The sequence below is a fragment of the Xenopus tropicalis genome, chromosome 1 (genome assembly GCF_000004195.4).
Source record: "Xenopus tropicalis strain Nigerian chromosome 1, UCB_Xtro_10.0, whole genome shotgun sequence".
NCBI lineage: Eukaryota > Metazoa > Chordata > Amphibia > Anura > Pipidae > Xenopus > Xenopus tropicalis.
Genome location: NC_030677.2, coordinates 12,352,177 through 12,377,294, shown reverse-complemented (window position 1 = coordinate 12,377,294; position 25,118 = coordinate 12,352,177). Strand labels below are relative to the sequence as shown.

Here is a 25,118-nt window from a genome sequence, read left to right as displayed (position 1 = left end):
CCTTATTGGGGTCCCAGGTTTCCCCCCACCAACTTCAAACTGCCTATCAGTTAGGAATCCATTGGACCCTCTCTTGCCCAGAGACCCCAAACTGCTGTGTGTCGTCCCCCTTTAGTTATACCCATGGCTGACAGGGAGAATCTGACAGCTTCTATGGTAGTGGCCACCATACTGCTGGGTTACCCCCCCCCCCCACCACATGGACAACTGTTGCAATATTTATACTTATACTTTATCACTGTGTGTGGGGGCTAATGCTCAAATGAGCACCCAGGGACTCCTACAGCCCCCCAACCCCATAGCAAGGATCTACAGACCAGAAATAACAATTAGAGCTCAGGCTAAAGGCAGATTATACATTTACCCCCTCAGGGCAATAATGAAGAGCAGGGAGGGTAAACACATACAAGGTAGGATATTGACGTATCGGTTCTTCTCTTTATTTTCTTCTTTGGACGCTGCTTCGCACGTAGCTTGGATGGGACACGCCGGGAGAGCCTGGAAGCGAATAGAGACGGTGCAGGTTACCAGGAGGTCCCAAAGGGGGACACTGCAGTAAACTGAGGTTTCATACAGATCCCATTCACTCTTCTCATTAAGAACAACATGCACCTTATTGCCACCAGGTGGCAGCATAACCCAATGGGAAAAACGAGCTGGAAGTTTCCGGAAGCCATCACAGTATTTGATAGGGCAGGAAAAGTATTTATCCGCACACAGCGCTAATGACATTACCCAGTAGGGACTCAATAGTGGAGAAATCATTTCTTACACAAAGAGGATGCCCGGCAGCAGGGACTTGTACAATAAAGCCCTCGGGCAGCCATACTCATTCTTCATTGGGTGTTTATCATGAATAAGCCCCAACACGGTTCCCTAAACAGAGCTCCTGGCTGCTTCTGAATAACCTGGAAATTAGTAAACATGGCGCCAAGTGTACTTGTTTCTGATTGGCTCCCACTGCATGGTCTACAACTTATCTGATTGGCTGTCGGATACAGCTGGTTGAACAGGGCTTGTATTGATAGCATTTTAGGGTCACTAAAAAAAAAACACACACACTTGAGAGGTATAGAATAGGTCTGACCTTGCCCAAGAGCTTACCATCTAATCAGTTTACCGATTGTAATAAAGGCTGCCATTATGTACCCTACTATTTATCTCATTATAACACCGCTTATTACATATACCTATCCCTTTCTGCTGTACAGCGCTGCATACAAATATACATACACTGACCCCCCAGCAGGCTTCCACATTCCCCTGTATAAGTGTGCCCCCTAGTGGGCATGCAATGGATATACTCACATTGAACTCTTCCCTAAAGAGCTTATTATCATCCGCCATCCTCCTGTTTATCTCTTCCTCCAGCTTATCCACCGGCAGGGGCGGGTACTTCCTGTTGGTGCTGGGCGACCGTGCCAATAGAGGCATGCTCTGCGGCTCTGCAACATTAACAACAATTACAGCTCTTTTATTTCATTCTCTGCTCAAGGTCTAGTAACCCGTAGCAACCTAGAGGATGTTCCATTTTAAACAAGTAACTACGTAATGCTGCTGATTGGTTGGTATGTTTCTAGACACCTCCCCAAAAGCCCTTGGGTGCACACTGATGGGTAATGCAGACTCCGCCTTAGAAATATACACCCACCTGTATCATCTACTCGGCCATTGGAGAGACGGAAGGAATTGGAGTGGCTCCCGGCTTGTTTGTACTTCTTGAACCTATGGAGAAAGGAAGCCATGTTCAACATTTGGCCCTCCAGCTGTTTTAGTAGTATGTGCCATTGGGTAATCCTAAATAGGAAACTGCCATTTTAAGTACTAAGGGCCGCCCCCTGGGATCATAGGAGTCACAGTGCACACAAACAAGCCAAGGCACACATACATGCTAGGCCCCATCAGCCAATGAATGGGCAGAGTTCTGCCTTTTGCTCCCACACTACTTCCTGTTACAGTTAGAGCTGCATCACTTCCTGTCAGCTGATCTCTGAGGGAGCACACAGCCCATCACTAAATGGCAGCTCGAGGGAAAATGGCGACTTACCGTAACATGTACAGCACGATGATGATGAAGACGATGACCAGCAGAGAGGACAGAGCCACCATGACTGCAATGATGGGGGTCTCATCTGCAATAACAAGGGGGCACCCAATAAACAGCCAATCAGGGGCAGACGCACAATACATGGGCACTGTTATACACCCACATGTGTTCAACAATGCCAGGGATTATAGCTGCCTATACCCACATATAAAGAACAGGCAGAGTTTAACAGAGCAGAAAGGGAGTTTATTTTCAGTTCCCAACCCTGGCTCTGATTGTAACACAACAGGAGATCTATGGGAAGAGATAAGGACGCCTGTAGCCAGCCAATGGCAGCTCAGAAAAGGCTAAAACTGCAAGTAGGACTCTAACACATCACAGAACTAGGGCAAAGACAGAAAATAAATGAAATAAATGAGCATTTAACCCTTAAAGGTTACTTACAGCCCCATATGCCTCCTTTATGGTAACATAGCAAGATATGGTGGGGCACAGCTGGGCATCATAGCCATAGCCAGCAACCAATCTAAGCCAATTAGCAGCTACAGTGGGGGCGCATTATATCGGGGGGCTGGGGATGGGAAGTGCCGTTTACTATTTCTATTATGCAAAATTGCAGAGAATATAAAAAATGAATATATACTTGCTCTTTAAATCCAGCTAATACCCCCATGAAACAGAATAATGAGCAGGTATGTAACAAGCAGTATGGCGTCTCTTACCTCTTTGCACTTCCGAACCATTGGTCCCTGCGGCACAAGACACAAAGGGTTAATGTACAATCATTATCATTAGGTGTTTGTAACACTGTCAGACCAGCAAAGAGTTAAGGCGGCCAAATATGGGCCAACCAGGTCCGATCTGCCCATGTACCCATATGTACGGCAACCTATTGTTCCATCCATTTGCCCCAAGCAGCCAGGCTGCCAGGCCAACTCTGCCCACGCGTGACTGACTGGCGCTGTGACTCCATGTTGGGCAGCAGCAGGCAAGGACGGGCCCCCGGCATCAGTTTTACACTGCCATGTGGATTGACTGAAGGTTCTTGGCAGTCTCGGGCTTGTTGCTAGGATACGGTGAGACAGTGATATGGAGAGGGACAGAAGATGATTAACATTCAGCGAGTGTTGGGGAGAGGGCTACGCGGCGCTGACAGCACACAGCCCTTTTCTGACATTTTCTCGGGTTAAAATGACAAAGGAGAAAGTGGCAGTTGCCCGGGCGCCCCGCCCCCACAGGGAGGCTCATTCTCATAGAATCCCTCACTGTCTCTTAGCTCAGGTTTATTCCTGTTGACTATAGGGGTGCAAAATAATGGGGTTGGTTTAGGGTGTTAGTCTGGGGTTCTAGAGAATACGCCCCTTTATAAAACCACCAATTAACTCTTCAAGTATGTTATTTCCGTGACAGCAGTGCAAAACCGTATACCCTTCTACCCCCGCCTCGCCAGACCCTTCTACCCCTGCCCCGCCAGACCCTTTCTACCCCTGCCCCACCAGACCCTTTCTACCCCTGCCCCGCCAGACCCTTTCTACCCCTGCCCCGCCAGACCCTTCTTACAAACTACCCCTCACCTGACCCTTCTACCCCTGCCCCGCCAGACCCTTCTTACCAACTACCCCTCACCTGATCCTTCTACCCCTGCACCGCCAGACCCTTCTTACCAACTACCCCTCACCTGACCCTTCTACCCCTGCCCCGCCAGACCCTTCTTACCAACTACCCCTCACCTGATCCTTCTACCCCTGCCCTGCCAGACCCTTCTTACCAACTACCCCTCACCTGACCCTTCTACCCCTGCCCCGCCAGACCCTTCTTACCAACTACCCCTCACCTGATCCTTCTACCCCTGCCCTGCCAGACCCTTCTTACCAACTACCCCTCACCTGACCCTTCTACCCCTGCCCCGCCAAACCCTTCTTACCAACTACCCCTCACCTGACCCTTCTACCGCTGCCCTGCCAGACCCTTCTTACCAACTACCCCTGCCCCGCCACAGCCCTTCTACCGCTGCTCCAAAGCTGTATCTCTATATAACAATGAGTTTCTATCTTTGTAAGAAATGAAAGGCCGGCATTTTTACCTGGATTTTCTGTTGTTGAATCTACAAAGAGAGGGTTAAAAGAAACGAGAAACATTTATCATTTGAGGAAGAACAAGAGAATAATGTAAGTGAACAGAGACCGACCCAAACACACACTAACACAAAGTAACACAGATACAGAATCTGCAAAATGTTCCCCTTCCCCTCATACAGTTCCTGTTGGCTCCAGGCTTATCCAGAGGGAGGCTACAATACTGCAATAAATACAAACTGCATCTGTCTCTGTCATTTTGCCCCAAATGAGGAATAATTCTTTCCTACACTACAATGGGTGCCCCATTCCCTGAGCTACACTATAATGGGTGCTGCATTCCCTGAGCTACACTACAATGGGTGCCGCATTCCCTGAGCTACACTACAATGGGTGCCACATTCCCTGCGCTACACTACAATGGGTGCCACATTCCCTGCGCTACACTACAATGGGTGCCACATTCCCTGCGCTACACTACAATGGGTGCCACATTCCCTGCGCTACACTACAATGGGTGCCACATTCCCTGCGCTACACTACAATGGGTGCCACATTCCCTGCGCTACACTACAATGGGTGCCACATTCCCTGCGCTACACTATAATGGGTGCTGCATTCCCTGAGCTACACTACAATGGGTGCCGCATTCCCTGAGCTACAATGGGTGCCCCATTCCCTGAGCTACACTACAATGGGTGCCCCATTCCCTGAGCTACACTACAATGGGTGCCCCATTCCCTGAGCTACAATGGGAGCCCCATTCCTTGCGCTACACTACAATGGGTGCCACATTCCCTGCGCTACACTACAATGGGTGCCCCATTCCCTGCGCTACACTACAATGGGTGCCACATTCCCTGCGCTACACTACAATGGGTGCCGCATTCCCTGAGCTACAATGGGTGCCCCATTCCCTGCGCTACACTACAATGGGTGCCACATTCCCTGGGCTACACTACAATGGGTGCCACATTCCCTGGGCTACACTACAATGGGTGCCACATTCCCTGAGCTACAATGGGTGCCACATTCCCTGCGCTACACTACAATAGGTGCTGCTATACGTAGCCTTGTGTTGCTTCAAATGCATCCAACCCTTACCTGAAACTTGCCCCTGTTTCCGCCAGTACAACTGCCCCCGGCCCATAAATCAAATCACAAGCTTATTATTATTATTTCAGGTCAGAACACGGAGCTTTGGTTACACTGCCCATACCTGTAGGATATAAATCGGTGGGGAGGGTGGGCAGCATTGAGGAAACCACATTAATTATCCCACGCGTCGTCTCCACGTTTATGTCCGGAGCAACAGGGGTGGACGTTCCACTTGCGACAGTAGGGGGCGCCGCGGTGCTGTTGGTAATGTCCGTCTGGTTATTGGCATCTGAACCATTGCCGGGGGAGGTGTATGGGAAGATGCTGTCTGTAACATTGGGGGCGAGGATCACAGCGGTTCTAGTGGTCGTAAAAGGAGCCGTCGTCTTCGATTCTGGATCTACAGAGCTTGCCGCCGTCTCATTCGTTGGCTCTGGGGGCGGGTCCTGTTGCGCTGGGCTGGTTGTAAAATTGACTGCTGGAGTGGGAGCAACTGTGGGGGGGAAATAATTAAATCATTGGGCCATATGCAAAAACATGGTTTCAACCTTTACTCCAGGTCTAGTATCCTATAGCAACCTACTGACTGGTTGCTAGGGGTTACTAGGTCTGGCGCAAACTTTGTTGAGTTTAAAATAAAACAAAGTCAATAAACAAGGAGGACTTATAAGATGAGCAGGCTCCATTGATCCAAGGCAAGGACTGCTGGGTAGAGTCCCCCATCATTGGAAGCAGGATCCCTTCCGCTGAGGATCATGGGCATTTTTAAAGTCACTGCTGTTGGAAACTACAACCCCCAGAATCCCCTGCAGGACCATCTGACAGTGTGAAGAACGCCTGCTCTTATTTCAATTACAGTCATTTGACTTCACTTACCTGTGGTGGCATTTTCTGCTGCCCAGCATGGTAGCGCCGTGGCCAGCAGGCCAATCAGGAGCCAAGAATCCATGGCACTGAAAGACAAACAAGCAGAGCGTTTATTTGTTTTTACCTAAAGGAACATCAGAATTTACTGTATATCTGCGACCAAATAAATTGGGGTCATAGTTAGAATGATGTTATGGTACTCATGTGACCATCTTTACTTCATCTTTACAGCAGTTCTGTCTTTCTTTATGGCAGGGAGCATAGTTGGAGTAGGATGGGGGCCCCACCAGAAAGCCTTAGACCACTCTCCACACTATTTTTCCTCCTCTCCTCACACAACCTCTTTATTCTTTCCATACTGTAACCTATTCTTCCATATATTTAGCCTTTTTCTTCCCTTAGGTAAAATGGAAGGGGGGGGGGGGGGTCCCAATAATTACACATTCTAACCAGCACCGAACCTGACTGCCTATTATTGACCATTAATAAAGTCTGCAATGGAGCTATAATAAGAACTACTGTGAGTCAGGATAACCCATTAATAATTGTTCTTTGCCAAGTAGGATAAACAAACCCCTGCCCACTGGTGCATTATACAGTTGGAATGCCCTCCTACTGCATAAGAATACTCAGTCAGCTGTTGCCACATTACCCCCCCAGCAACGTGTTATATCATTGTAACAGTGGTAGGAGGGGAATTATTCATGGGGTTATTAATGAGTCAGAGCATATAGTTGGCAGGGAAGGAATTTCGTGCCCGTGGGGAAAGCTACAGAAAGTGTGCCGTTGTGGTAACGTAAGGAGATAGCAGTTGTTGGCAGAACTACAACTCGCATTGTGCCCACTGACCTGATGCGCTCATGTGATAAGGATTTTCAATGCCCCCTAATCTCAGATTCTCACCAGCAGCCCACTGAGCATGTGCAGTGCCACTGACACACACAAGGTGGCCTAACAAGATGGAAAGCTGCCGAGGGCCTGGATCATTACAGATACAGGGCTGCTAAACCTCTGGGCTGGTACAGTAAGGTCCTTGTATAAGATTCAGCTTTACTCAGGCTTTATTTATCCTTTCATTGGATACAAAACCCTTTCCCTTTCTGGTGTTACTGGCCCTTTAAGAAGATGGCACCCAGCAGCGCAAGGTCTGAATAGCACCCTTCTGTGCACGGCACTCAACCTGGGCTGCAACTCTTTCCCTGGAACCCGCAGGAACTGGTGAGAAACCGCTGTTTATCAAATAACCGACAGCGTTGCTCAGGGGATAAAGGGGAAGTTAACAACCACAAAACCACAACGGCAAGTGAAACAACAACACCCAATACATTTATCTTTATGGTATCTGTGCACTGCACTGCTGAGCTGCACTCAGGCAAGTGATAGCGAGGCGGCCACGGCGACCAACAGTCAGAATGACAACGTTTGGGATAGGATTTACATGCATTTAAAGGGGAAGCTGACAGTATAAACTGGAAAGTGGCACTATATTATATACAGTGGTGTGAAAAACTATTTGCCCCCTTCCTGATTTCTTATTCTTTTGCATGTTTGTCACATTTAACTATTAGTCAAAGATAACACAAGTAAACACAAAATGCAGTTTTTAAATGAGGGTTTTTATTATTTAGGGAGAAAAAAAATCCAAACCTACATGGCCCTGTGTGAAAAAGTAATTGCCCCCTGAACCTAATAACTGGTTGGGCCACCCTTAGCAGCAATAACTGCAATCAAGCGTTTGCGATAACTTGCAACGAGTCTTTTCCAGCGCTCTGGAGGAATTTTGGCCCACTCATCTTTGCAGAATTGTTGTAATTCAGCTTTATTTGAGGGTTTTCTAGCATCAACCGCCTTTTTAAGGTCATGCCACAACATCTCAATAGGATTCAGGTCAGGACTTTGACTAGGCCACTCCAAAGTCTTCATTTTGTTTTTCTTCAGCCATTCAGAGGTGGATTTGCTGGTGTGTTTTGGGTCATTGTCCTGCTACAGCACCCAAGATCGCTTCAGCTTGAGTTGACGAACAGATGGCCGGACATTCTCCTTAAGGATTTTTTGGTAGACAGTAGAATTCATGGTTCCATCTATCACAGCAAGCCTTCCAGGTCCTGAAGCAGCAAAACAACCCCAGACCATCACACTACCACCACCATATTTTACTGTTGGTATGATGTTCTTTTTCTGAAATGCTGTGTTACTTTTACGCCAGATGTAACGGGACACGCACCTTCCAAAAAGTTCAACTTTTGTCTCGTCGGTCCACAAGGTATTTTCCCAAAAGTCTTGGCAATCATTGAGATGTTTTTTAGCAAAATTGAGACGAGCCTTAATGTTCTTTTTGCTTAAAAGTGGTTTGCGCCTTGGAAATCTGCCATGCAGGCCGTTTTTGCCCAGTCTCTTTCTTATGGTGGAGTCGTGAACATTGACCTTAATTGAAGCAAGTGAGGCCTGCAGTTCTTTAGATGTTGTCCTGGGGTCTTTTGTGGCCTCTCGGATGAGTTGTCTCTGCGCTCTTGGGGTAATTTTGGTCGGCCGGCCACTCCTGGGAAGGTTCACCACTGTTCCATGTTTTTGCCATTTGTGGATAATGGCTCTCACTGTGGTTCGCTGGAGTCCCAAAGCTTTAGAAATGGCTTTATAACCTTTACCAGACTGATAGATCTCAATTACTTTTGTTCTCATTTGTTCCTGAATTTCTTTGGATCTTGGCATGATGTCTAGCTTTTGAGGTGCTTTTGGTCTACTTCTCTGTGTCAGGTAGCTCCTATTTAAGTGATGGCAGTAATCAGGCCTGGGGGTGACTACAGAAATTGAACTCGGGTGTGATAAACCACAGTTAAGTTATTTTTTAACAAGGGGGGCAATCACTTTTTCACACAGGGCCATGTAGATTTGGAGTTTTTTTTCTCCCTTAATAACGTAAACCTTCATTTAAAAACTGCATTTTGTGTTCAATTATGTTATCTTTGACTAATAGTTAACGGTTTTTGATGAGCAGAAACATTTAAGTGTGACAAACATGCAAAAGAATAAGAAATCAGGAAGGGGGCAAATAGTTTTTCACACCACTAGGTTGGGGGGTTAAGGCTGATGCTACACTTTAGTGGGTGGTGGGTCAAATGCTGCCCGCGGTCACCCCTGCTTTCAACCTCAGTGCCCCCCTATTCCTCCTATCATTCATTTATGTACTTGAGCCTGCCCTGACCCCCTGGGGGGAGCAGAGAGGGGGGCCATTGGTATATAAGTAATGATGGCTTACTGGGTCTGGCTGGGTTCCAGTTGGAAGACATTGGGCTAGGGTAGCTAGGCTGGCATTTTGTTGCCCCATGGATACATAGGGCTGTTATATGGACCACGGCACCACGCTGCAATGGTCCCTTCCAGGTCCTCTCAGCCGCCTACTGCTCAGGAGTCGGAGCCAGCAGTACAGAGAATATAACAGACAGATGCTTTCAATTGCAACTATAACTTTTCCTTTATTTAAAGAGTTCCCCTTTAAACTGAGGCATTTCTGCAGCAAAGTAGGTTGCTAGGTGGGTGGGTGAGAGAAAAGATAAAAAGCTGCTGCATTTATTCCTCACAAGTATTGGGGTTGCTCAAATGAGACCGTCTGTACCCCACTTTCATAAAATAGTCGTCCAATCACTGCCCTTTATACTCATTATTGTGTCACAGTAACACAAAGTCCCTCGCCCCCCCCCCCCCCCCCCCCCCCAGTTCTGAATAAAAACGCATTATATTTTGGGGTTAAAAAGTAAATGTTCATCCGCAGTCAGCGGTGCAGGAAGGCAATTACTTAATTTGATTATATCTGCATAATTCCATTCGCCCCCCCTTCCGCGCAGCCTCCCCCCCCCCCCCCGTTCCGTGCAGCTTCCCCCCCCGTTCCTCGCAGCCTCCCCCCCCCCCCCGTGCAGCCTCCCCCCCAAATGGATTTCACGGCTCCGTCTCGCATAGTCTCCCCCGAAGGGAACTCGGCTGAGCCACATTTGCATTAAAGGGCAAGCAAACCCCAAAGTAAAAGTTGCCCAATGATAGGAGATGTGACGCTAGGCAGTTTAATTGGTTTTACAGTGATTTGCAAATGTAATATCAACTGCCATTGGTGTATGCGCCCCATATGTACGGATGGTTTCCTCTAATGATTACAATTGCAGCTGGAAATATAAATAAGATAAATATAGTTCCCCTTTAAAAACCTCACTAGCTGCTGTGAGCTTGTGTTTGTGCCACACAGGGAAGCACATTGTGTGCCGAGGGTTGTAGCTCAGCACTGAATTACAAGTATTTCTGTCCCCAGTGTCCCTGATGAACTCTAAAGGGCACAATAACATAACCTTGCTACTGCGGTGAGACGATCAGGCAACAAACACCCTTCTGTGAACTGCAATAACCCACAACTGCGAGAGGAGCTGTGCCAACTAGGTCCTTTGTGCCCGCACACTCACTCAACTTACTAATGCATAGGGGCAGGGCAAACATGCTTTATGGCTGAGATTCTAGCTATCTGTATAACAGAGCATTCTGTCACAGTGGCACAGATCCTATCTGATCCCCCCCCATTGTAAGCAGCAGTCCTGCCCTGCTTTATGGCTGAGATTCTAGCTATCTGTATAACAGAGCATTCTGTCACAGTGGCACAGATCCTATCTGATCCCCCCATTGTAAGCAGCAGTCCTGCCCTGCTTTATGGCTGAGATTCTAGCTATCTGTATAACAGAGCATTCTGTCACAGTGGCATAGATCCTATCTGATCCCCCCATTGTAAGCAGCAGTCCTGCCCTGCTTTATGGCTGAGATTCTAGCTATCTGTATAACAGAGCATTCTGTCACAGTGGCACAGATCCTATCTGATCCCCCCCATTGTAAGCAGCAGTCCTGCCCTGCTTTATGGCTGAGATTCTAGCTATCTGTATAACAGAGCATTCTGTCACAGTGGCACAGATCCTATCTGATCCCCCCATTGTAAGCAGCAGTCCTGCCCTGCTTTATGGCTGAGATTCTAGCTATCTGTATAACAGAGCATTCTGTCACAGTGGCACAGATCCTATCTGATCCCCCCATTGTAAGCAGCAGTCCTGCCCTGCTTTATGGCTGAGATTCTAGCTATCTAACCACCCCCCCAGCACTGTTCTATATCTGCCCAATAGATAAGGAAGGGAGTGAATCCTGGGGGTTGGCCATAAGGGCCACTGCTGTACTTAGGAGCTTCTGTATAATGGGTTTCTGAATTATAGATGTAAAACCTTTAAAAATAGTTATCACCATTAATGTATAAAAACAAAAAATACTTCCAGCCAATCAGCATCTGACGGACCAGGGCAAATAGGGCAATTTATAGCAACAGTGGTTATGAATCAGCTCCTTTTCAGAGATGTATTGATGAAAAGAACAGGGCAGGTCCCTGCCAGGCACGGAGAGAGTTGGCATCGTTGCCAAGGGAAAAATCATGAATAAATACAGGGTTGTGCCCTTACCCTTATGAATGAGGTGATTTCATTTCACTGTGCAACGAGGGAAGTATAACAAAGGCAGCCATGTATGGGCAAGGAAGATCTGCTCCGTAACAAGGGCAACCGCATCCTTGTTCCTATGGCAACCCTGCCAAGGTACACAGGATGTTTCTCTTCATTAAAGTTTCAGTTATTTTATGTGCATTCTTTTAATGATGGGCTTATTCTACTGAGGAGATTATACAATGCACGGTGATCTGTAGGGAAGTCCAGGGGCCTATAGCAGCAGGTATAGTAGGGAGAGATGGTGCCTATAGTAGCAGTGGGGGATAATAGCCTCTGGGAAGGGACTGGGGCTGTGGGATAGCAGGTATAGTAGGGAGAGATGGTGCCTATAGTAGCAGTGGGGGGATAATAGCCTCTGGGAAGGGACTGGGGCTGTGGGATAGCAGGTATAGTAGGGAGAGATGGTGCCTATAGTAGCAGTGGGGGGATAATAGCCTCTGGGAAGGGACTGGGGCTGTGGGATAGCAGGTATAGTAGGGAGAGATGGTGCCTATAGTAACAGTGGGGGGATAATAGCCTCTGGGAAGGGACTGGGGCTGTGGGATAGCAGGTATAGTAGGGAGAGATGGTGCCTATAGTAACAGTGGGGGGATAATAGCCTCTGGGAAGGGACTGGGGCTGTGAGATAGCAGGTATAGTAGGGAGAGATGGTGTCTATAGTAGCAGTGGGATAATAGCCTCTGGGAAGGGACTGGAGCTGTGGGATAGCAGGTATAGTAGGGAGAGATGGTGCCTATAGTAGCAGTGGGGGGATAATAGCCTCTGGGAAGGGACTGGGGCTGTGGGATAGCAGGTATAGTAGGGAGAGATGGTGCCTATAGTAGCAGTGGGGGGATAATAGCCTCTGGGAAGGGACTGGGGCTGTGGGATAGCAGGTATAGTAGGGAGAGATGGTGCCTATAGTAGCAGTGGGGGGATAATAGCCTCTGGGAAGGGACTGGGGCTGTGGGATAGCAGGTATAGTAGGGAGAGATGGTGCCTATAGTAGCAGTGGGATAATAGCCTCTGGGAAGGGACTGGGGCTGTGGGATAGCAGGTATAGTAGGGAGAGATGGTGCCTATAGTAGCAGTGGGATAATAGCCTCTGGGAAGGGACTGGGGCTGTGGGATAGCAGGTATAGTAGGGAGAGATGGTGCCTATAGTAGCCGTGGGGAGATAATAGCCTCTGGGAAGGGACTGGAGCTGTGAGATAGCAGGTATAGTAGGGAGAGATGGTGCCTATAGTAGCAGTGGGGGGATAATAGCCTCTGGGAAGGGACTGGGGCTGTGGGATAGCAGGTATAGTAGGGAGAGATGGTGCCTATAGTAGCAGTGGGGGATAATAGCCTCTGGGAAGGGACTGGGGCTGTGAGATAGCAGGTATAGTAGGGAGAGATGGTGCCTATAGTAGCAGTGGGATAATAGCCTCTGGGAAGGGACTGGGGCTGTGGGATAGCAGGTATAGTAGGGAGAGATGGTGCCTATAGTAGCAGTGGGGGGATAATAGCCTCTGGGAAGGGACTGGGGCTGTGGGATAGCAGGTATAGTAGGGAGAGATGGTGCCTATAGTAGCAGTGGGGGGATAATAGCCTCTGGGAAGGGACTGGGGCTGTGGGATAGCAGGTATAGTAGGGAGAGATGGTGCCTATAGTAGCAGTGGGATAATAGCCTCTGGGAAGGGACTGGGGCTGTGGGATAGCAGGTATAGTAGGGAGAGATGGTGCCTATAGTAACAGTGGGGGGATAATAGCCTCTGGGAAGGGACTGGGGCTGTGGGATAGCAGGTATAGTAGGGAGAGATGGTGCCTATAGTAGCAGTGGGGGGATAATAGCCTCTGGGAAGGGACTGGGGCTGTGGGATAGCAGGTATAGTAGGGAGAGATGGTGCTCACAAAGAGATATATGCCTCTGTAAGACAGCGTGCACTGAATATGAAGAGCAGGCAGAGATAATGATCCATGAGAAGATTCATCTACAGACAGTGCTGGGCTGAAGTCAAGCTAAAGGCTCAAATAAATGAGGGTTCCTATGCAGTTATTCAGCTTGCATCAATACATGGAGGGGAATAAAAGAGTTGAAGACAGTCACAAGATAACACATTAAAATGCCATAAAAGTCATATATTGTTATTTATACATCTGACATTTCCTAATGTTGCAAAATTAAAACTGCAAATTAGGAAAGCTAAAGACTTGCCAGAAAACATGCAGGCAGGACATTTTTAGTAAATGAATACGTAACCAACAGAGAGTTTATATTATGTTAAGGGGCCTATTAAAGAATCTCCCCAAACTGGAATATATATATCAGTAAATATTGCCCTTTTACATCCTTCCCCTTGAGCCGCCATTTAGTGATGGGCTGTGTGCTCCCTCAGAGATCAGCTGACAGGAAGTGATGCAGCTCTAACTGTAACAGGAAGTAGTGTGGGAGCAAAAGGCAGAACTCTGCCCATTCATTGGCTGATGGGGCCTAGCATGTATGTGTGCCTTGGCTTGTTTGTGTGCACTGTGACTCCTATGATCCCAGGGGGCGGCCCTTAGTACCTAAAATGGCAGTTTCCTATTTAGGATTACCCAATGGCACATACTGCTAAACAAGTATATTTATATGAAAATGGTTTATTTAGATGAAGCAGGGTTTTACATATGGGCTGGTTTATGTCATATATATTTAAAGAGGGTTTAGTTTTCCTTTAACCAGCATGACTGTGTTGTAGGGAGTACCTACACTCACACAAGTTCCCCTTTACAAATGGCCACCATTGCGGCTTATTGGGAAGCACTGGTTCCTTGCAGCACTGGGGCCCCCGAGTCGTGTTGGTCGGAGCAGCCTTTCTGGCAGGCACAAGGCCCAGACACACACAGATGTCATTACAGGGAATTAGAGACAGATGCCATTGTGGCTCCCGGTGCTTAAATGTTTTCCATGTAAACAAACCAGAAGAGAGGAATAATTGCTGCCAAGTTGGCCGACGTTCTCCTCTGTAGCCTTGGTTTTCCCATGTCTCCTGTTATAGCGCCCCCCCCTCTGCCCGCTGCTGGTTACTAACCCCCGGCCCCCCACAGGGCACCTCTGACAAACCCCCCGATATCAGAGCTTCCAGGCCCATCTGATCAGCCATCTGCGGCCTCCCCGGTACCCGGAGATGAATGGGGGGCATCAGCTCGCTGCCGCTGACATACTTTCTGCTTATAAATGAGCCCATTATGTGCAACCTTAATGTCTTTCATATGAGGCGGAAAGGCTGGAAAGCAAAAGGGAAAATGCGGGCGGGTGATATATGGCTTCATTAATCCCTACTGTTTGGATCTGATCGATGGACGGGGCGAAGGCATTTTTTCCTGGAAGCCACGGTTATGAGCCCCCTTTCTGGGCTATCCCAGGCTTCCCAGCGCCCTTTGTCACGCTCTAATAGGCCTTATTTTTATAAGGGGATTAATTAATCGAGTGTTGACGGTAATTGCGAGAGCTGAGCAGTTAAGAAGCTCTTCAGAGATGTCAGAGAGGACGGATTGCTCCACTGCCCCGCAGGATTATCTGCGCACGTAATGGTATCACCAGCTCCTTCATGCCACCAATTAAGACTTTTTTTTTTTTCTTACCACAAAACATCCGACACTTACATTATTTTAAAAGGAAATAAATGATTATAGGAGACCTTATATCATACAAGAGTTCAACTCTCCAGCTGAGAAAAGAAAAAAATGTTAGACACCTATACAGGTGCGTCTAGAAGAACATTCCTTCTATGGATATTCCTACTTAAGGTATAGCTTATTGTGTGCCACTGTGACAGAATGCTCTGTTATACAGATAGCTAGAATCTCAGCCATAAAGCAGGGCAGGACTGCTGCTTACAATGGGGGGATCAGATAGGATCTGTGCCACTGTGACAGAATGCTCTGTTATACAGATAGCTAGAATCTCAGCCATAAAGCAGGGCAGGACTGCTGCTTACAATGGGGGGGGGGGGGGGGGGTCAGATAGGATCTGTGCCACTGTGACAGAATGCTCTGTTATACAGATAGCTAGAATCTCAGCCATAAAGCAGGGCAGGACTGCTGCTTACAATGGGGGGATCAGATAGGATCTGTGCCACTGTGACAGAATGCTCTGTTATACAGATAGCTAGAATCTCAGCCATAAAGCAGGGCAGGACTGCTGCTTACAATGGGGGGGATCAGATAGGATCTGTGCCACTGTGACAGAATGCTCCGTTATACAGATAGCTAGAATCTCAGCCATAAAGCAGGGCAGGACTGCTGCTTACAATGGGGGGATCAGATAGGATCTGTGCCACTGTGACAGAATGCTCTGTTATACAGATAGCTAGAATCTCAGCCATAAAGCAGGGCAGGACTGCTGCTTACAATGGGGGGATCAGATAGGATCTGTGCCACTGTGACAGAATGCTCTGTTATACAGATAGCTAGAATCTCAGCCATAAAGCAGGGCAGGACTGCTGCTTACAATGGGGGGATCAGATAGGATCTGTGCCACTGTGACAGAATGCTCTGTTATACAGATAGCTAGAATCTCAGCCATAAAGCAGGGCAGGACTGCTGCTTACAATGGGGGGATCAGATAGGATCTGTGCCACTGTGACAGAATGCTCTGTTATACAGATAGCTAGAATCTCAGCCATAAAGCAGGGCAGGACTGCTGCTCACAAAGGGTCTATGACTGTGCCCGTTTAATCCATGGATTCAGCAGAAAATACTGGATGCTGCCAAGAATGTTCCAGACAATAGCAAACTGCACAGAGTTAGCTGCTAATACCCTACAGAAGCTGCTCTCTTATTGGACAACGGAACCGTCATAATGACATCCTCGCCAGGCGCCTTTCGGCAGTCTCACTGACATATCGGCGCAATAACAAATATAATAACGGATTGGCTTTGCCGGATCAGCTTAACATCACACGCTGAACCCAAATTAAATTCCCACAATCGGATCAGGCCGAGGGGCTTATCCTAGCAGGTGTGCCGATATATTTTGTTAAATATTTTATACAAAGCCCCCCAGAGGGGTCTGTAGGGCCGGGGCAGAGTGTCGGAGCGGCAGCAGTTTGTTAGGATTCGGGTTTTCCCGTCGCCGTTGCCATGGGGCGAAGATGTGTTGCTCAGAGAGGTTTTAGTCAACGAAGCCAAATTGCTGTGTAGGACTGGTTGCCATGGCAACCCACAAAGCTGAACAAGGAAATATAACAATAAAATAAAAGAAGGGAGGAAAAAAAAAAAAAGAGCGGGGGGGTGGAGCTCATTGGCTGAAATGACAAAGCCCCAATAAACACGTTAAATCCCTTTGTTCCGCACAGAAACACTTGAAATAAATACGATTTGATACTTTTGTTAAAGTGACGTTACGTAAATACACAATGAACTTTGCATCTATGAGCAAATATATTATATATAATAGGGACGCACCGTATAATATTGCTATTCGGCAAGGATCCGGCTTATTTCAGCAGGAATCGGTGAACCCAAGTGTCTGGCTGAAGCAAATCTTTAAAGGGGACCTGTCACCCTAAGAAACAATTCCAAATCCTTTTCTATCATGTTAGTGGAACAAAATAAACTTTACTTACACTATAAAAATTATTTGAAAGTTTCTTTCCTTCAGTCTTGGGATTTAGAGTCACAGCCAGCAGGCCGGCGCCATTTTGGGAACACTGTTATTAAGGCAAAGCTTTGTATCCCTCCAAAATCTTATGCATTTGCCACCTAAGTGAAATCTAGGAAGTGCTGAACGGAAAGTGAAAGTAATTTTAATTGAAAATCTAAGCTGTCAATCATATATTGCCTGCCCCGCCCACGTTCCATCATTGAGCCCTAAATATCTGCTCCGGGAGGGGGCAATATATTCTATTGGGATCTGAAGAGGAGGATTTGTGATTCACATCAACATCAATATAAGGGTAATCCATTTTATAACTATGAATGTTTGATGACGGCATTGTTATCAGCAGTGACAAAATCCAATGGATAAAATGTACCTGAATGTCCTTATTACAGGTGCCCCGGCCACCCACGGGTGCAGCGACGATCCCTGTGCATATTTATAGGTAACACAGAGGCAGAAGTATCTCATAGTGACCCACTTGCTATGAAATAATAGATAACGAGACACAATGATATTCTAATTACAAACGACTGCAAGACTAATTGCCTGAATCCCACGGAGCGGCGGATGAATGTAGGGCAGCGGGAGAAGGCCTAATCCATTTTCTTCTACGAGAATGAATCACGGGAATTAGAAATACAACTTCAGGGTAATTAACTGAAAAGAAGCAACTTCACGATGAAGTGGGGGGACCCTATGCAGGGGGGGGCTGTATTGTGTATATTGTGTGTATAGTGTAAAGCTGATATTAATAAAACAGTACCTGTACTTGATCCCAACTAAGATATAATTACCCCTTATTGGGGCAGAACAGCCCTTTTGGGTTTATTTAATGGTTAAATGATTCCCTTTTCTCTGTAATAATAAAACAGTACCTGTACTTGATCCCAACTAAGATATAATTACCCCTTATTGGGGGCAGAACAGCCCTATTGGGTTTATTTCATGGTTAAATGATTCCCTTTTCTCTGTAATAATAAAACAGTACCTGTACTTGATCCCGACTAAGATATAATTACCCCTTATTGGGGCAGAACAGCCCTATTGGGTTTATTTAATGGTTAAATGATTCCCTTTTCTCTGTAATAATAAAACAGTACCTGTACTTGATCCCAACTAAGATATAATTACCCCTTATTGGGGGCAGAACAGCCCTATTGGGTTTATTTAATGGTTAAATGATTCCCTTTTCTCTGTAATAATAAAACAGTACCTGTACTTGATCCCGACTAAGATATAATTACCCCTTATTGGGGCAGAACAGCCCTATTGGGTTTATTTAATGGTTAAATGATTCCCTTTTCTCTGTAATAATAAAACAGTACCTGTACTTGATCCCAACTAAGATATAATTACCCCTTATTGGGGCAGAACAGCCCTATTGGGTTTATTTCATGGTTAAATGATTCCCTTTACTCTGTAATAATAAAACAGTACCTGTACTTGATCCCAACTAAGATATAATTACCCCTTATTGGGGGCAGAACAGCCCTATTGGGTTTATTTAATGGTTAAATGATTCCCTTTTCTCTGTAATAATAAAACAGTACCTGTACTTGATCCCAACTAGATAGTTTAAAGGTGACTTTCACATACAGAGCAATACTCTCCCCCTAATGCAGACAGGAAGGTAGAGGTGACATTACAGCACATGGGACATAGCAGGCAGAATGTCAGCTCTTAGGCTACGCTGCTTCTGGACCTCCTTAAATAACAGTGACAGGGAGCGAGAGTGAAAGGTAAAGCAGAGCCCAGGGCGGGAGTGAGCGCACAGCTGACATTTTCTTGCTGAAGGGAGGGGGAAATAAGATATTTTCTCTGTGAAATCATCCTTCCTGGGACAGCTCATAGACCTAAAGCAGAGGTCCCTTCAGGAAGCTTTGCAGCTGTCACTACAATACCCAGCATCCTCTGGGAACCACAGGTTCGAGGTTCTAAAAATCTGGGCATTGATTACTAAAGCTTCCATTTCTGAATACAAGCAAGTACATTAAGTTAACATGTAGTATGTTATAATGGCCAGTTCTAAGCAACTTTTCAATTGGTCTTCATTATTAATTATTTGCTGCCTTCTTTTAACTCCTTGCAGCTTCCAAATGGGGGTCACCGACCCCGGCAACCAGATAACTGTTGTTACACAAGGCTACAGTTTTATTATTATTACTTTTTTTAACTTATTTTTCTATTCAGGCCCTCTCCTAATCATATTCCGGTCACTCAAACAACTACCTGGTTGCTATGGTAATTTGGAACCTAGCAACAAGATAGCTACTAAAACTCCAAACTGGAGAGCTGCTGAACAAAAGTGCAATAATTAATTAAAAAAACACAAATAAAAAATGAAGACCAATTGCAAATTGTTTTATAATATTACTCTCTACATTATACTAAGAGTTAACTCAAAGGTGAACATCCCCTTTAATATGGCAGCTCCCACACAGTTATACCACCCTGTAGCCAATCAGAGCCTTACAATACAGTATTTATATTCCTTCGATACAACATGTAAAAGAATGCAGAAATGCTGCTCGGCAGGACACAAAGTTCATACATGTAACGTGCGCTGACAAGCTGTGGGGAAACTATTCACTATGCACCCCTCCCTTCCCAGCCAGGAAAGGTTCCCGTGCCAGGGCCACATACGGCAGGTGATGATTGGTCCATGTTCAAAAATCAAGAGAGAACATAAAGCGGACAAGCAGCGATGGCAAATACAGGAGGGTCCCCGCAGGTTTGCCCCCGGCCCATCAGTATCTCCCTACAGAAACCCTACTATAGTTTATATAAATACCCCGCTGTGTAGCCCCGGGGGCAGCCATTCCTGCACTGGTACAGCTGGGGTGTTTGCTACAGAAACCCTACTATAGTTTATATAAATACCCCGCTGTGTAGCCCCGGGGGCAGCCATTCCTGCACTGGTACAGCTGGGGTGTTTGCTACAGAAACCCTACTATAGTTTATATAAATACCCCGCTGTGTAGCCCCGGGGGCAGCCATTCCTGCACTGGTACAGCTGGGGTGTTTGCTACAGAAACCCTACTATAGTTTATATAAATACCAGGTTAGAACAGGTTAGATAGCTGATAACAGATAAAGCACCATTGTTTTCTACAGAGTACATCTGTTATCTGCTATGTAACCTGTTCCTTTTCTCCTTTTGAACGGCTGCCCCCGGGGCTACACAGCGGGGTATTTATATAAACTATAGTAGGGTTTCTGTAGCAAACACCCCAGCTGTACCAGTGCAGGAATGGCTGCCCCCGGGGCTACACAGCGGGGTATTTATATAAACTATAGTAGGGTTTCTGTAGCAAACATCCCAGCTGTACCAGTGCAGGAATGGCTGCCCCCGGGGCTACACAGCGGGGTATTTATATAAACTATAGTAGGGTTTCTGTAGCAAACACCCCAGCTGTACCGGTGCAGGAATGGCTGCCCCCGGGGCTACACAGCAGGGTATTTATATAAACTATAGTAGGGTTTCTGTAGCAAACACCCCAGCTGTACCGGTGCAGGAATGGCTGCCCCCGGGGCTACACAGCAGGGTATTTATATAAACTATAGTAGGGTTTCTGTAGCAAACACCCCAGCTGTACCGGTGCAGGAATGGCTGCCCCCGGGGCTACACAGCAGGGTATTTATATAAACTATAGTAGGGTTTCTGTAGCAAACACCCCAGCTGTACCGGTGCAGGAATGGCTGCCCCCGGGGCTACACAGCGGGGTATTTATATAAACTATAGTAGGGTTTCTGTAGCAAACACCCCAGCTGTACCAGTGCAGGAATGGCTGCCCCCGGGGATACACAGCAGGGTATTTATATAAACTATAGTAGGGTTTCTGTAGCAAACACCCCAGCTGTACCAGTGCAGGAATGGCTGCCCCCGGGGCTACACAGCGGGGTATTTATATAAACTATAGTAGGGTTTCTGTAGCAAACACCCCAGCTGTACCGGTGCAGGAATGGCTGCCCCCGGGGCTACACAGCAGGGTATTTATATAAACTATAGTAGGGTTTCTGTAGCAAACACCCCAGCTGTACCAGTGCAGGAATGGCTGCCCCCGGGGCTACACAGCGGGGTATTTATATAAACTATAGTAGGGTTTCTGTAGCAAACACCCCAGCTGTACCAGTGCAGGAATGGCTGCCCCCGGGGCTACACAGCGGGGTATTTATATAAACTATAGTAGGGTTTCTGTAGCAAACACCCCAGCTGTACCAGTGCAGGAATGGCTGCCCCCGGGGCTACACAGCGGGGTATTTATATAAACTATAGTAGGGTTTCTGTAGCAAACACCCCAGCTGTACCAGTGCAGGAATGGCTGCCCCCGGGGATACACAGCAGGGTATTTATATAAACTATAGTAGGGTTTCTGTAGCAAACACCCCAGCTGTACCAGTGCAGGAATGGCTGCCCCCGGGGCTACACAGCGGGGTATTTATATAAACTATAGTAGGGTTTCTGTAGCAAACACCCCAGCTGTACCGGTGCAGGAATGGCTGCCCCCGGGGCTACACAGCAGGGTATTTATATAAACTATAGTAGGGTTTCTGTAGCAAACACCCCAGCTGTACCAGTGCAGGAATGGCTGCCCCCGGGGCTACACAGCGGGGTATTTATATAAACTATAGTAGGGTTTCTGTAGCAAACACCCCAGCTGTACCAGTGCAGGAATGGCTGCCCCCGGGGCTACACAGCGGGGTATTTATATAAACTATAGTAGGGTTTCTGTAGCAAACACCCCAGCTGTACCAGTGCAGGGCAACAGCAAATTATAGTTTAATTACTTTGATAAATATTAGTTCTTTAGCATTACCAAGCTGCGGCTGCTCAGTCAGTAAACAATGAAGCCTTGGCACAGCACTGAAACCACAAGATAATTCCATTTCTAAAAGCCAGTGGGACCCAAGAAATAGGAAAAGACATTCATAATAATTCCACTTGGAAAAAAGGAAGGGTAAACAAAAATGTATGTAATTTCCCTAAAAAAAAAAAAAATGACATTTTCCCAAGCCAGTACCTGTGGGCATATAATGTGTTGTCAATTAGCAGCCCGGCCACTGGGAATCCCATAATCCCTTTATCTGCAGGAAACCAAGCCTCATGTTACACAGAATAAGAAATAGGTTCTTATTATTTGTTTTATACCGGGTGCTGAGGCCTCCCCTCTCCTCTGTTACTTTCAGCACACAGTCTGCATCAAGAATATCAGCATGAAAAACACAAAATGCCATCATCTGAGGGGTTCTGTGCCCCCCATATAAAGGCACAAGGCTGCAGGCTGAGTTATACAGGGAACTCTGAGTATCACTCATGTATTATAAGGGATAATGTACCCCCTACTGTAAATGATAAGGATATTAGCAGTCACTGAGGGGTTCTGTGCCCCCCATATAAAGGCACAAGGCTGCAGGCTGAGTTATACAGGGAACTCTGAGTATCACTCATGTATTATAAGGGATAATGTACCCCCTACTGTAAATGATAAGGATATTAGCAGTCACTGAGAAGTTCAGGGAGTAACTCAGTGCCCAAGAATATGACCCACAAGACATCTACCAATGAATTCCTACCTTAGGTTATCACTGAGCTGTCAGGCCTCAAGATCTTTGGTTTCCATCCAGAACCATCTGTCGTCCCCAGGTTCTTCTCACCTGTAGGAAACAACAGTAGAAATATTAGCAGCGACCCAGGGATTCGAAATAGGCCCTGGCATTCCCAGTACCCAGAGGCACAAACAGCCCCCCCAGCCCAATAAATAGTGACTGTCTGTGGCACCTTACAGCCCCCCTGGCATTCCCAGTACCCAGAGGCACAAACAGCCCCCCCCAGCCCAATAAATAGTGACTGTCTGTGGCACCTTACAGCCCCCCTGGCATTCCCAGTACCCAGAGGCACAAACAGCCCCCCCCAGCCCAATAAATAGTGACTGTCTGTGGCACCTTACAGCCCCCCTGGCATTCCCAGTACCCAGAGGCACAAACAGCCCCCCCCCAGCCCAATAAATAGTGACTGTCTGTGGCACCTTACAGCCCCCCTGGCATTCCCAGTACCCAGAGGCCCAAACAGCCCCCCAGCCCAATAAATAGTGACTGTCTGTGGCACCTTACAGCCCCCCTGGCATTCCCAGTACCCAGAGGCACAAACAGTCCCCCCAGCCCAATAAATAGTGACTGTCTGTGGCACCTTACAGCCCCCCTGGCATTCCCAGTACCCACATACTGCCATTCAAGGCCTGACCAGCTCATAGAGAATGGGCAGGATAATTGGCTCAGTTGTTGCTCCAATCTGATCAGCACCAGAGTGATCTTCATTCAACACGGAATTAGCTGTGGGGCCCAGTGACACCAAGCTCAGAATCAGCCATTCTATAACATATGAAAAGTTAACTTAAAGGTGATCCACCCTTTTAGGGAGACAGGGTGGGGCTTATTTCATTCATTCGCTCAGACAGACTTCAGCATTACATTGTCAGCTAATAAGTCATATAAAAGCTATTTTTAAGCTTTATTATATTTATTTAATGCATTTTGATCACCTTTAAAATTCCTATTAACAAGGAAGGGAGCAATTTCAAAGAATCTTCCATGAAGAAAATAGCATTGAGCTGTGACACCAGGGTCGGATAAATGCTGAATCCCCAGCACAGCTTCCCTTGGTTTATCCTGGAACCCTGGCACGATCAGCCCAGGGCTGGGAGACGGGGCCCGGCAGAGAGGGTGCCGGGCTGGGAGACGGGGCCCGACAGAGAGGGTGCCGGGCTGGGAGACGGGGCCCGGCAGAGAGGGTGCCGGGCTGGGAGACGGGGCCCGGCAGAGAGGGTGCCGGGCTGGGAGACGGGGCCCGGCAGAGAGGGTGCCGGGCTGGGAGACGGGGCCCGGCAGAGAGGGTGCCGGGCTGGGAGACGGGGCCCGACAGAGAGGGTGCCGGGCTGGGAGACGGGGCCCGACAGAGAGGGTGCCGGGCTGGGAGACGGGGCCCGACAGAGAGGGTGCCGGGCTGGGAGACGGGGCCCGACAGAGAGGGTGCCGGGCTGGGAGACGGGGCCCGGCAGAGAGGGTGCCGGGCTGGGAGACGGGGCCCGGCAGAGAGGGTGCCGGGCTGGGAGACGGGGCCCGGCAGAGAGGGTGCCGGGCTGGGAGACGGGGCCCGGCAGAGAGGGTGCCGGGCTGGGAGACGGGGCCCGGCAGAGAGGGTGCCGGGCTGGGAGACGGGGCCCGACAGAGAGGGTGCCGGGCTGGGAGACGGGGCCCGACAGAGAGGGTGCCGGGCTGGGAGACGGGGCCCGACAGAGAGAGTGCCGGGCTGGGAGTATAAGAGGCCCATAATAAAATTACAGGGAGCAGAAGACTGGGTGGCACATTGCCCAGGTTCTGACAGTGCCATTGGGATGTGGGCAGCTCAGTGCCAGGCAGCAGGGTAACTCGGAGCGGGCAAGGGCCTCACACAGGGGAATAAGAGAGCAATGCGTGCATTAGACACAGGATTATCCGGTCCCGTTGGGCACGTGCGCCACTGAGCCAGGCCTAGCAGGCACCTGTGTGCCCGGAGAATACCCAGCCTTCCCGGTACGAGGGGAAAGGAGAGCAGGCTGCGCAGGATGTGAGTGCGGGATATAAATAGACGGATACGTTTGTTAGGAAAAGGGCGGAATTCCTGTTCGGAAAACCATTCTTGCCATGACATGACACAGACATCTCCACGTACAAACGGCTGCTCCGGGGACCAGCGGCCGACACTTCTCACTTCTTTTTCCAATCAAATTATCCAGATTCCATGATTTTCAGTGGTAATTATTCGTGCACAATTTTCCAGGTTCACATTCTAATTTTTGTCTTGTTACCTGGTTCAGAGATCTTAGCAACCAGATTGCAGGTTAAACGGGATACAGCATTGCAGGAAAAAAAAA

General features: G+C 47.8%; 1 protein-coding gene across 1 annotated transcript in view; it reads right to left on the bottom strand.

Annotated features, from left to right (window-relative positions):
- ptpra (protein tyrosine phosphatase, receptor type A) overlaps positions 1–25,118 on the bottom strand; it is a 71,683-nt gene that overhangs the window by 14,135 nt on the left and 32,430 nt on the right. The window contains 9 exon segments of the mRNA NM_001127950.1: positions 408–498; positions 1,309–1,445; positions 1,652–1,725; positions 2,048–2,132; positions 2,770–2,796; positions 4,131–4,151; positions 5,342–5,713; positions 6,097–6,173; positions 22,783–22,863. Of these exon segments, the coding sequence (NP_001121422.1) occupies positions 408–498; positions 1,309–1,445; positions 1,652–1,725; positions 2,048–2,132; positions 2,770–2,796; positions 4,131–4,151; positions 5,342–5,713; positions 6,097–6,169 (880 nt within the window). The 5' untranslated portion in view covers positions 6,170–6,173; positions 22,783–22,863.